General features: G+C 36.8%; 1 protein-coding gene across 1 annotated transcript in view; it reads right to left on the bottom strand.

Annotated features, from left to right (window-relative positions):
* Positions 1 to 488: 488 nt before the first annotated feature.
* The window catches only part of LOC104229591 (protein TRANSPARENT TESTA 9), a 45,420-nt gene continuing 31,379 nt past the window's right edge, over positions 489 to 14,529 (bottom strand). The window contains exon 21 of the mRNA XM_009782246.2: positions 489 to 1,128. Within this exon, the coding sequence (XP_009780548.1) occupies positions 853 to 1,128 (276 nt within the window). The 3' untranslated portion in view covers positions 489 to 852. The remainder of the gene's footprint in view (positions 1,129 to 14,529) is intronic.

Genomic DNA, 14,529 nt, shown 5'->3' with positions numbered 1-14,529 from the left:
ACTGACAATGCAGGGTAACTAAATGATTTCAACTAATATGCCTATGCAAACTTGTTTCGCTCCCCCCAGGTGTCAAACTTAGTTGCTTGCCAGATTAGTTTTATACACCACTGATCGCAACTACGCCTGACGTACTAGTAAACAGCCAAGGTCGTTATCCCATCTACCAGCACGTGTCATTTTGGTGTCTACTAGGACGTCAAGTCCGGTTAAACATCGCAATATTTTCCATTGGACTTGTTCTTCATCTTTTTTTTTCTCAATTCCTTTTCCAAACTCTTCTTCATAAAACAATAGAAAAGAAAATAGACATGCGAAGGGACGTGAAATATAGCACAAGTATCCATATCAGAAGGACCACTTGCTATGACAGAACGAAACACCGCTAGCAATGAAACTGCTAGCAGACAGTAATAAAAAAGTGCTCTTTAAACGTGCGCAACTCCAATCTGTAACATACTGTTTCTAAAAACTGAGCAAACTTGTGATAACAAAAGCGCGGTCACAACTTCATTTTGCACAAGTACAGAGTTGTTACATCTATACATATGTGAGGAACAAAAGGTTTGAAAGAACTAAAGAATTGACCATACATGATAGTGAGGTTAGCAAATCAGAAATGATAAAGGTGACCTAATATACAAGAATGGGCTCTATCACATTCTCTAATTTACAGACACCTGGGGCTTTCCTTTGAACATATACAAAAGGCTGGTAAAGCTTAATTATTATCTCCATCCCCTGCTGTAAAATGATATTGGGGGGGAGAGAATGAAATATCAAACTGGTGAAAATCTCAAAATCTCTATATGGTCATATTCTTGTAGGCGTACTCTCAGGAGACTTAAGAGTCTATGCCGTTTTAGTATTATTAGTTCTTTCAATGTCAAGCATAGGTTTTATTCTTCTCTCAACCTCATTGCTCAGTAACTTTAACTCTTCATAAATCATAGAAAAAGCAGCTTTGCAAGATTCCTCATCTCGAAAAGCCAGAGTCCACCTCCCATCGACCAAAGCTTTTGACTTAACTCTCGCATGGGCCACATGCTTTGCTACATCTATGCAAGGGAAAGATGATGGACGTATTCGAAGGTGTAACCATCTCAAGTGCTTCTCGTCAATTCGGGGCTGAAGTGGGAAAACAAAGAGAAACCTTTAGAAATAAGCCATAGACACTACTTACCAACAATTGGCCACTACCAAAACTAGCCAGAAAAAGCTACCAATGATATACAACATACAAAAAAAAAATAAGACAAAAAGAATCTTTTCTTCTCCCATTAGGTAAGGTTGAAATTCGTTGAAAACACATAGATGAGGCAATACATAATTTTTGAGGAAGACTGAAGATGATTTGGACTGGTTTGAAGTTAAAATTTGTTACCAATTATATGCAATACTCAACAATCCTAGGCAGAAAAGGTTTTTTTCCCAATGGGTAAGGGTGAAATTCTTGGAAATACATAGATGAGATAATATACAAAATTTGAGAAAGATTGGCGATTTACACTAGTTTGGAGTCAAAATTCGTCGTTAAAATTGAGTTTAAAAATTTCTCAACGACACATGTATATCTCACATACAGACACAGGTATACAAGCATATACAGGAATACATAGGGGATACACATCTATATAGGAAGGCCAATGAGTGTTGACATGGCACCTCTTAGAGATTAAGATTCTTATTTATCTTTTTTCTTAAATTTTTGCCTTTTTCTTTATTAAGTACTCTATTTAAATCTGAAAAGTCACTTCTAAAGGTCACTTAACAGTCATTTAAAAAACAATATAAGATAGGAGTAGTCACAATTGCAGATACACTCGTTCCTACAAGCCATTTCTTCGTTTGGCAGTCTTTTCCTTACACAAAGGTTTTTCTTTCCTTGCCTTTACAAATTCCAAGTAACTAAAGAAGATGGAAACTCTTTGCTTCCCTCATCATTATATTTTATTATTCTCATCTTTAGATGAAGAAAATTACGATAGATTGGCGAAAGTGAGGAAGATTTCAATCTTCCTTATCGTCTTTTGTCTCCCTCATTTGTCTTTCTCCTCCTCTTTCTTCTTCTTCTCTTTTCTTCATTTTCACCTTCTCTCGAGCCGAGGGTCTATCGGAAAACAGCCTCTCTACCTCCCCAGGTAGGGGTAAGGTCTGCGTACACATTACTTTCCCCAAATCCCACTTGTGGGATTATACTGGGCATGTTGTTGTTGTTGTTGGCGAAAATGACTTGCCGCTTGGGTAATCAACTATCCTTAGTCTCCTAACCAAGTTGCTCTAACCTCAAATTAGTACTTATCATTTAGTGTTAAATTTGTATTATTATTGTACTGCCATACAAAGATGTAAATCGGCTGAAACATTTACGAAATAAGAGCCTTAAATAGCCCATGTTTTTTTTTGTTTTTTTAATTTTAATCTTCGTACCTTTGTGAGACTAGTCTGGTAGGGTTTTTGTCTAAGATAGTTAGTGGCAATGTTGTGTCTTACTATTTCACTTTTCAGTGCAGGACCTATTTACTATCTATCACTATTGTTTTGCATCTTTCTTCTGGATTTCATGTTTCTATTTTTCCTATGATTTCTGTGGTGATACTAATATTGTCTCCTTTTGTCTTTTTATTTTCTTGAGCCGATGGTCTTTTTGGAAACAGCCTCTCTACTCCTTCGGGATAAGGGTAAGGTCTGCGTACACACTATCCCCACTAATGGGATTTTACAGGGTTGTTATTGTTAATCTATTAGATAACATTAACAAAAATAGGCTATGTTGGCTCTTTCAACTTTTTTTTCCTCGACTAAGCAGGTTATATTCGTTGAGAAACTAAAGTCTAAAACTACAAATGTAAATGGAAGTGTATTTACTTTAAAAAAAATTACAGTATTTTGTTAAAAACTGAAAAAATAGTTACTTTCAGTTTTGGATAAGAACAAGAGGGCTTTCTTTCTATTTCTGAAGAATCAAACTTGAGAATTAAACCTAGAGGGACAATAATGGTGGATTACTATTTGAGTAGACATATGGTAGTAGGGCTGCATTTGTTTGTGATACATGCTTATTCACTTATCCTTGATATCAAATTGTTTGTTTTTTGGTCACTTATTGCTTTTTACAAACTAACCGAACAATCATCGACCATATGTATTTGGTAGTTTATCTATATATTACTGGAAATAGTTCAAGTTACAACATTATGTAATTATACTTTTAATCTCCAACTGAAATTCATTTTCATAATTTTGGTGATAGTAATTCCAAAATTGTATGTAAGTTGAACATTAATACTACTATAACTTTTGGGGTATGATCTATTCTGAAATTCTTATTTCTAATGAGCCTAAGTCCCCGACCCCGAATATTCTCGTATATTAGGTTCTATAACTTCACTAGCATTATTTGGTATCATAGCGTTCTTACTTTGGTTAATTGTTTGTCGTGAATATAGTAAATTTATCAAGATCAATCTCATTCTCTCAATGTAAGTGTCATTGGTAATTACATAATAAGGTGTGCCATTGTGTTATGTTGTACGTGCTTAACTTGATAATTCAACTTTATTGAGACCATTCATATGCTTCAAGGTGGAATTTGAAAGGAATAGATTGATAGACTTTAATTATCTTTAAGAAAATTGAATATAATTTTAAAAATTATTATCTTAATATTTTATATTTAGATATTATTTTGGGAACTTTATAAGAAACGAGATGAAGATGATATTAATTCTGGTAGAAGAATTTATATGAGATCTTGGATTCAAGGATGAATGACAAATACGGTTGTAGTTTTTTTTCCCTTCATATCGTGATGTTATTAACGATTTATGTGAAAGTGGTGATACTATATAAAGTGATGTACAAAATCTTCAACTTGACATGGTAATCGTTTTTTTTCGTGATGTTTATATATTATGTGACTTTTTTTATCACTTCATTTTGGGTCACACTTATGATACGCGTAAACTCACATTAGAAAAGTCTAATTTGAATAGAATTATTTATATTTGTAATTTAATCTATTTATATAATTAATTTTTGTATGCATATACATGAAAAAATTTATCTCTACTAATTGAATTTCTAAAAATATGTTTTATCAATACATTTGACGATTTTTATGACCGCGTGAAGCGCGAAAAATTCACTAGTTTGATATATATGTGAGATACAAAAATGATACACGAGACATACACAAGGGGATATACATATCATTTTCTTTCAAGTTTCATGTTCATCTTCTATTTCGAATTTTCAATTAAAACCACCTCAAAACATCAATCATCCCAAAATTGAAATTCAAACTTCTTAAAATGTACCCAATCTATTCCACCAGAACCCACTTGAAACAAACTCCAACTTCAGAAATCCCAGTGTTGTAAATAGCGCTCGCCTCAGCGCTAATAGCGTGAGGCAAGGCGAGGCGAGCATGTGTCGCTACAGATGGGCTGTTGCATTGCAATTCAATATAGTGTTCGCTCTCTCTATGTAGCGTGAGGCGACTGTGTAGCGTGAGGCGACTGTTGCGTCACTATATTTTTATAAAAAAACAAAGAGAAAGGGCAAGACTTAAGTCGGGGACTCGCGATTAGGGCTTTTTGACAAAAGTCTTCGAGTTTTCTCACCTACGAACAAAACAACAGACCCTTCGTCTTCGCGAACAAAACAACAAAGTCTTCGCGATTAGGGCTCAATCTTCTTCTTCATCCTTCGTCTTCTTCAAGTTTCACAGGTATGCTTCTTCTCCTTTCTCCTTTCTCCTTTCTCCTCTCTCTCCTTTCTCCTTTCTCCTTTCTCCTTTTCTATTTTTTTCCTCTGTTTTTCGAAAAGAAACAGACCCTTCCTTATTCTCTTAATTTTTTTTTTGCTCTGTTTGTCTTCTTCTTTATTTGCTGTTTTTCCAAAGGCAATTTCTTCAGTTTTGTTCTTATTTTGCTGTTTCCAGAGGCAGTAGCCTTTTATTTTTTTGCTCTGTTTTTTTTTCCTTCTTTCTTGCTGTTTTTTCAGAGGCAGTAGCGTTTTATTTTTTTGCTATGTTTTTTCAAGTATAGAATTATAGTATTATATAGCATATTGACTTGATAATTTTTGTCTATAAAACAGCTTTGAAATGGCGTCATCCGATAATACTAAACGAGATATAGCTTGGAATTATGCTATACAAGGCTCGTCAAGATTCGCAATTAAATGTGTGTTTCATCAAAAAAACATATAATGGTGGGATAACTCGTCACAAGCAACATTTGATAGGTGGATTTAAAAATGTAATGCAATGTCCCCTTTGTCCGCCCGAGGTTAGGGAGGAAGTAAAAGCGTTTGTTGAAAAGAAAAATATAGTAAGAACTCAAATGAATTATGAAGCATCGATGAATCTAATTGATGAAGATGATGAGATGGATGAAGAAGGTGAAATGGGACCTCCCTAAAAGGCCCTCTCAATCTAGTGGGTCATCCACGGCACGTACGGTGGCAAAAGGCCCTCTCAATCTTTATTTCTCGGCAAAACAACAAGAAAGGTGAAGAAGGTTCAGGTTTAGAAGCCAAGAAGATTTTGAGGGATCGCGCCGTCAGTGCCTTTGCATCATGGATGTACGATGCAGGGCTTCCTTTCAACTGTGTCAACTACAAAACTTTTGATAAATTCAATGAGTCCGTAGGACAATATGGCCCAGGAATGAAGTCTCCTAGCTATCATGAAGTTAGAGTAACTCATCTTAAAAAGGAGGTGAAGAAGATAGACCAAATTATTGAGGAGCATAAAGTGGAATGGAACAAGTTTGGATGTTCCATAATGATGGATAAATGGACAGCACGGAATGGAAAAATGATCATAAATGTGTTGGTGAACTCTCCAAGAGGGAGTGTTTTTCTTGAATCTCACGATGCTAGCAACTCTTCTACGGATGGAAGCAAAATGTACAGCTTGTTTAGAAATAATATTGATAAAATTGGAAAGGAAAATGTTGTACTAGTTGTTACAGATAATGCTAGTGAGAATGTTAGTGCGGGGAAGATGATGGAAGCTATCTATTCAAACATTTATTGGACTCTATGTGCTGCCCATTGTATCAACTTGATGTTTGGTGACATATTCAAGGAAAACTCATATGCTTCAGGTAACTTTAATATAGTTATCTTTAAAGCCTTTAAATTTATTTATACTTATGTCCTATCCTATTAAGTATTAACTATAAAATTGTTATTGTTACTTTTACAGTTTTCACTAAGGCCGTCAAGGTATATGCTTACATCAGTCAGAGGCCGTTGTTGTTGAATTTGATAAGGAAATTCACAAAAGAAAGAAATTTGGTGAGATCGGCCAAGACTAGATTTGCAACGGCTTTCTTAACTTTGCATAGTTTTTACTTGCAAAAGGCAAATTTGAGAAAGCTAGTTCTTTCGACTGAATGGAAAGATAATAAATATGCAAAGGAAGCTGCGAGGAAAGAAGCTGCCAAAGTTCTTATTGCTCCATCATTCTGGAATGATGTCGTTCGGGCTCTTAAAGTTGGTGGTCCTTTGATTAGGGTGCTTCGTATGGTGGATGGGGAGAAAAAACCACCAATGGGCTATCTTTATGAAGTTATGGATAGAGCCAAAGAGAGTATTGCAGCGTCATTTGATAGAGATGTTAGGAAATATGAGAAAGTTTTTGAGATAATTGATACCAGGTGGAACAATCAACTCCATCGACCTTTGCATGCAGCAAGCCATCTTCTGAACCCGGGATTATTGTACAAGAACACTAGAGATGAAACTTTGGATTCAGAGGTGTGGATTGGATACCATGAATGTCTTGAGAAGTTGATCCCTAATTCAGCGACGATAGATCTAATAGGGGAGGAGTTTGGTAAGTACTCACAAGCAAAGGGCCTATTTGGTTTACCGGCTGCCATTAGAGCCAGAGACAAAAGGTCGTCAGGTAACTAACTTTAATATAGATATCCTTATAACTTTAATTAATTTATTTGATTTATACTTATTAACTTTTAAAATATTTTTCTATAGTTGAATGGTGGAAGCAATTTGGACATCAAACTCCAAACTTGCAAAAGTTTGCCATCAAAGTATTAAGCCTAACTTGTAGTGCATCTAGATGCGAGAGAAATCGGAGCGTATTTGAGCATGTAAGAAGTAGATTTATTATATTAATATATTCTATGTTGTATTATTATTAGTATTTATTAATTAATCTAAATAACTTATGCGCAGATTCACTCCAAGAAAAGGAATAGGCTTGAGCTATCGCGTCTCAATGATCTAGTGTATATTAAATACAATAGAGCATTGAGGCGACGTTATGAAGCTCGTGATACCATTGATCCAATTATGTTGGACAACATTGATGAGGCAAATGAATGGTTAACTAGAGCCCCCCAAAATCATGAAGATGAACAAGTGTATGAAGGAGATGATCTTGATTGGGGTACTGTTTCTATGGCCGTTGGAGTTGAGGAGAATATCTATGGACTTAGAGCGAGTTCTTCAAGTTACAAGGGAAAGGGGGTAGCAAGTTCAAGCCGGTCCCTAATTGATGAAGAGTCCGAGGATAAAGAAGATAGCCAATATAATGCTAACATTCATGAAGTTGTAGAATTTGAAAATCTTGAAGAAGAATAGATGTTGCTTGTTTTAGAGTTTAGACTATTAGTCTTTAATTTATGAATCTACTATGAGTCTATGACTATCTATTGAGACTTTAATTTTTGAATGATATATTTATTAATATATTATTATTATTGTTATTGAGTTTTTAGTTATATGTATATAATATTTTATATTTTCGTATAAATTGTCGCTTCACATCAAAAAGGCGAGCGCTTCGTTGCGCGCCTCTTGCCTCAGTGAAGCGGGCCCTCGTCGCTATTTGTCGTCGTGCGCTATCCAAAACACTGGGAAATCCGAATTTTTGAATTCAAGCATAAGCAAGCTCCAATTGCTTCCAATGGAATTTTAACTCACCTTCTCTCTTCAAATTAATTTGCTAAGCAACTGTATCAAATACTTGCATTTATCTTAAAACTAATATTTCCACTGCTAGCATCCCATGTGCAATATTTCTTTGGCCGCTAGAAATTAATTTTTGATATATAAAATTATTCAACGGATTATAGAAACAACTAGTCAAGTGAAAGGACATGTATATAGCCCTAGTTGTCGGTCCCAATTTTCAGACCAAGTTGTTAGATCCATATCAAAGTTGTATACGAAGCTAAGTTATTCGGACTCGGGTGCGGGTGTCGGATACAGGTGCGAATCTAAAGGTCGAATTCTTCATGACCTAAATTTTAAAATTCGGAGGTATTGATCCAAGTATGGATAAGGAAGCGAGGATTCGGTTAAAAATAATTCAAATACATAAACATAGAGTTATAAAAATATACCTAAATTGTAGTGGACTATTTGGAAGAAAATGAATGCACGAATCCTTGAGAACAAGTCTAAATCTGTAACTATTATTAAGTACAGATGCATCTCCTTATCGTTTTTTTTGGTGCAACTTAGCTATTGCAAACGATATAGAGGCCATGATAGACTTCTTGAGTTCATTGCACATTCAACAGTGATGTTGACCTGTAAATATTTTTAAAGCACCTTCCGGTTGCTAACTTTTTAACATAAATATCTTTAACGATTAAAAAAAACATATGCCTAAATTATGATCACCCTAGCTTTTGTTTAGATTTTAGAAATTATTGTATCTGTCTTGAATTTCTCTGTCAATTTTGGTCAAAGTACCCAAAATCGATTGACCAGTTTGGGTACGGATCTGAAACCCACAACCCCACTCATGACATGTCGATACGGGTGCGGCACCGAAAGTGAAGAGTCCGAGCAACTTAGATTGGAGGAGCTTTAATTTGGCACTTACGTCCATTATACTATGGAGACACAATTTTATGTGGATTTAAGAATTGTTTTTATTTCTGCTAATTGACTACTTGAGATAGAAAGAGGGAAGAGGGGAAAAGGTAGACTAAAGAAAGTGAGAAGCACAAAAATAACCAATTATGCAAACTGAAGCAAGGGGGAACAGGCATCTTATGCAGCAAACTGGACATAGAGAAAGCTTTTGACCAACTAAATTGGTCTTATCTCATCTCCATTCTTAGGCAGATGGGATTTGGAGAAAGGTGGATCAAATGGATTAAATTTAACATGTCCACTGTGAAATACTCTATCTTGATTAATAGAAGTCCAGTTGGTTTCTTTTCTCCACAAAGGGGCTTGAGGCAGGGAGACCCCTTATCTCCATTCTTATTCATCCTAGGAATGGAAGGATTAAGTAGAATATTGGATAAAGCTAAGCAGATGCAGTGGATTAGTGGTTTTGATGTGGGGAGAAGCAATTCAGTAAACATCTCACATTTGTTCTGTGCAGATGACACTGTGATTTTATTTTTATTTTTTTGAAAAAGGTAGCATAGTTGTATATTGATATAAGATTTCACTAAACTTGTGAAGTCACCCATAATTACAGAAAAGGGTGCCCTAGCAAAAAGTAGGCACTCCTAGTCCTTCTTCTTCTTATAAGGACTCTAATACATCTAAAATGGATTCATGATCCTCCAAAAGTTGACCTTTACACCAAAAATAAAAAAGAGCTAAATATTTCATCTTAATCTTTTGAATGTTGCTAGACTTATCTTCAAAACATTTCTGATTCCTCTCTTCCTAAATTGTCCACCATATGCATGTTGGGACAATCCTCCATCTCTCTTTCTCTAGAAAGTGTGCCCATTTTACTCCAGCTTGCCAAAATATCAAGGACTCTTCCTGGCATTGCCCATTGAATTCCCCTCAGACTGATGAAAATTCTCCATATCTGAGTGGTAAACTTGCAATGCAGAAAAATATGGTGAATTGTCTCTGCCTCCTCTTCACATAGATAACATTTGGAACACAATTGGAATCCTCTTCTAGTTAGATTGTCATGAGTTAGAACTGCTTCTCTTGCCGGTAACCATGTGAAGCATGCCACCTTGTATGGGATTTTTACTTTCCAGGTCATCTTCCATGGCCAGCATTCCACCTATCATCTTCCATGGCCAGCATTCCACCTGATTATTGGACTGGTTAAACTCCTTGTAAGCATCTTTAACCGAGAACTTCCCTTGACTATTGCCTTGCCAATTGATCATGTCTTGATCTTGGTTTGAGCTGATGCCACTGAACTGTTGCAAAGAGCTATAGAATTCCACAACTATGTCAATCTCCCAATCATTTACCAGTCTTCTAAATGTGAGGTTCCAACCTTGGTCTGATCATACCTCTTCTATAGTTGCATTCTGTTGTTGACACAAATTGAAAATGTCAGGGAAGAGCCCCTTCAGAGATCCTTGTCCTAGACAATTGTCCTCCCATAGTGAGATCTTCCTACCATTTCCAACTTTGAACTTTGCCTTGTTGATTAATTTTGTCCATAGGTTCCTAATTGATTTCATAGACTGACTCAATATGGCCTCCTTACTGTTTTGGTTGTCCAACTTCCTTCCTTTCCATATTTTTCCCTAATCATTTCTGTCCACAATTTTGTTCATCTGCTGCAAACTTCTACAACCACTTCATCATCAGGCTCTGATTCTGTATTTTCAGACTTTTGATCCCCAAACCCCCTAATATTTTGCTTGTAATTAGATCACCCCACTTAACCAGATGGAACTTCTTTTTCTCACAATCACCTTCCCATAGAAAGTTTCTTCTAAGGGCATCGATTATGTTCACTATACTAGCTGGCATTGGGAATAAAGACATCATGTATGTAGGCATGGCATCCAGAATAGAATTAATCAAGATCGACCTCCCTCCCATTGACAGATATTGGTTCTTCCTATTTGTCAATTTCTTTTCACATTTCTCCAATACATTATTCCATATTCCTTTTGATTTACTCTTGGAGGGATAGTTTTCAAACTTGAAGTATGATTTGACTGGTTCCCAGCTTCCACATTTGAGCATCAATGGAAAGTGATCTGATTCCTCCCTTTGCATCACTTGTTGTTTAATACTTCTAAACTCTTCATTCCAGTTAGTGGAAATCAAAAATCTATCCAGTCTAGCTGCAATAACATGTATGTCCCCTTTCTTCCAAGCGTACTCCCCCCGCTAACTGAATATCTACCACCTCCATATCTTCAATGAAATTTGAGAAATCCATCATTCCTCTTGAGATTCTGGTGCAATTCTTTTTTTCCGAAGGGTATCTCACAGTGTTAAAATCCCCACACACCACCCATGGACCAGAAAAGAGACCCCTTGCCCCTGCCAACTCCCACCACACTTCTTCCCTTTCCTTTATATCATTGGGAGCATATACAGCTGATAAATGCCATATATAATCTTGTGTCTTGCCTACAAATTTACATGTAAGAGTATGAGCACCCACCCCACATACTTCCCCCTCCCAAGCTCTACCATCCCACATTACTATAATTCCCCCTCTAATCCCACTAACCTCCAATTGAGTATATTTCACCCACCTGTGACCCCAAAGTTCTCTAACAATGATATCCCCTTGAATTTTAGATTCTTGAAGACAAACTATATCTGTTTTCCATTCTAGTAGCAGACTTTTAATAACTCTCCTTTTCCTTACCCTATTCAGCCCCCTCACATTCCATGATAAAATGTTTACTAACATTAATTATGACTGATAATGATTCCCCCCTACTTCTTGTCCCATTGCTCTTGAAATTACTTCCTAATTCTAGGCCTTTTAACTTTTTGATTACCTTTTTCTGTGGTGTCTGGTTCACTGGTGATACTTCTTTCCCTTTATTCACTTGTCGTTTGATGTCAATTTTCATGAACAATTCCAAAGTTTCTCTTTCGCATCCATTGAAGTCCAGCCCAAATTCTTTACTGAGTTTTATGATGTTCTGGTGCACCCAAATAGATGCTTCAAAATCTAGGTCTTCTTCAGGCTCTAGAGACTGTTGGTTTGGAGGCACTGCTTCTTCTATTGCCCATGCATCACACCTATTTGTATCTGCTTCTTGTATATGCATGTTGCTGGGCTGTTTCTTCATTCTCTGCCTCGGTTACTCGGTTACTGTTTCATTATCCTTAATCAACACCATTTGATTTCTTCCTTCTTCCTCGTCTTCCTTCCCCTTTTCTTGCTCTCCTTCTTCTGTTGTTTCATTGCTAATTTTGTCTCTTAAATTCTCCGTCAGCAGTAGAATGTGGTCTTCCTTAAGAGGCTCGAACTGGATGGCTTTTTATTCTTCATTAAAGGGGTCAGTTCTGGACCTTGTTGTGGGCTTATTAAAAGCCTTCTCTTCAGAAATTGTTTGGGCCAAAAAATCAGGGGCCAATTTCTTTAAAGCAGCAGTCTATTTGGCCTTGTTATAAGAGTTTAAAAAATCACATAACATGTCACGTGAGGTACTAGGTTTAGACGAAGTACCCTCGTGTCCTGTCGTTACTTTATAACCTCGAGCCCTTCCCTCTATACTTTTGTTACACTCTATTACCCGCTGGTGCTTTACCCACTGGTTCGAGCTTTTATCCTCTCCATTCTCACCCGTGGTGGTTCTCGTCTGCGATTCGCACCAGATCTGCATTTCGAAGACCATTCCTTCAGATTCGACCTTCACCATTTTAGGGATTGAAGAACCATCTCCTTTAACCTTTATTCTTGTCCATTTCAAGTGGTTTTTTAATTCTGTTTTCTCCTCTGTTTCAACCCAACCGCCACAGACATCTCCGATTTCTTTGAACACTTTTTGAGACCAAACATGGAGGGGAAGGCCCACTATCCTTATCCATGCATGCGTTATTTTTGTCAAAGTTGAAATTGTTCCCACCGTTGGACACCACATTGAAGCTTCACTTTAAGTTTCTTCCAAAACCATTCTATTTTCAGAACTTGATCGGCTGTTGCTTTCAATGGGAATTCAAAGAGGAATTTGTGCTTGTCCATCTCATATATGTTGATTTCCTTTGTTTGCTTCCAAGAATTAGAAGCCCATTTTCGAACCTCCGATAAAGTCGCCATTTCTGTGCTACCTTCTGGAAAGAACCCTACCAAACACCTACCCAGCAGCTCATTGTGCTTATAATTTCCAGATATATGAATGATGCCTCCGTCTTCATTAACTCTTGCATCATTCTTTTCTCTACCTACCCACTTATGACTCCTGACAATGTTGGAATATTGGAGTCCTTCTTCAACCTCCTTATAAGCATTAAAGACATTTCTCCTCACCCCCAATTAATGAACATATCTATCTTCATTGCAATATCTAGCCATCCTGCATTGAATGATGCCTCTGGAACAATAATGACCGATCTTCCCCTACCTATTACCCTAATGATGGAAATATAACGACCATAACTGTTGAAATTCCTTGCACAGTATGTCTCTGATACTTGATCTTTACTTTTCCACCTTTTCACATAGATCCCTTTCACCTTTGACGCTTCTTTCATGTTTTCACATAACCACAACATCGTTTTTCTGCTAAATATAGTCCTTCTGATTAGGTTCCTTCCACGTTCTATCCATTCAAACCATTCTTCAGCATTTGTTGTACGTCTCTCTAACTCGTATGATTTGAACCCCACCGCAAAGTATACAATGTTTTCCTTCATACTATTGCTAATTTGGATAAAATAAAATGTAGTTTACTCAATGAGATAGTAGGATATATTTGGATTTTAGAAAGGAGAGGATGTTCCGGCAAGAACGATGCCGGAAAGTTACTCTACAATCCTAGAAAGTAGGAAAGAGAGACCTAGGGGACTGTGCATGGGAGCATTTCTTAAACAGTTCTCTCGTTATTTTACTGCATAGCAGCACAAGGTGATGACACTGTGATTTTTTGTGGGGCAGACAGAAATCAGGTGCTCTATTTAAACCTAACTCTACTTATTTTTGGAGCTCTTTCAGGTTTGCACATCAACATGCTCAAGAGTGTGGTTTACCCCGTAAATGAGGTGCATAACCTGGAAGAATTGGCAGGAATACTGGGCTGTAGCATAGGGACTTTCCCAACTACCTATCTGGGGCTTCCACTAGGGGCCAAATTTAAATCAGAAGCTATATGGAATGGGGTAATTGAAAAGTTTGAAAAAAGACTAGAATCATAGCAATTGCAGTATATATCAATGGGTGGAAGATTGACCCTAATTAATAGTGTCCTTGATAGCATCCCCACTTACTATATGTCATTATATCCGATGAGCAGTAGGGTCCTGAAACAACTTGACAAGATCAGAAGAAAGTTTCTGTGGGAAGGGAACAACAAGGATCACAAATTTCATCTGGTCAAGTGGTCTAAGGTTCAATTACCAAAGCACCAAGGCGGATTAGGCATAAAAAACTTAGCCCTTCATAACAAATGCTTGTTAATGAAATGGCTATGGAGGTACGCACAGGAGTAGCAATGTCTTTGGAAGGAAGTTGTCAACGCCGAACATGGAGTCTTGAATCATTGGTGCACTAAATTATCAAAAGCACCCCATGGAGTTGAAGTCTGGAAGAACATATGTAAGCTATGGGAAGAATTCTCAGTGAACAAACAC

Source organism: Nicotiana sylvestris, chromosome 11 (genome assembly GCF_000393655.2).
Source record: "Nicotiana sylvestris chromosome 11, ASM39365v2, whole genome shotgun sequence".
In the NCBI taxonomy this organism is placed as follows: Eukaryota; Viridiplantae; Streptophyta; class Magnoliopsida; order Solanales; family Solanaceae; genus Nicotiana; species Nicotiana sylvestris.
The sequence above is the reverse complement of the archived record's forward strand: the minus strand, read 5'-3'. Positions and strand labels throughout refer to the sequence as shown.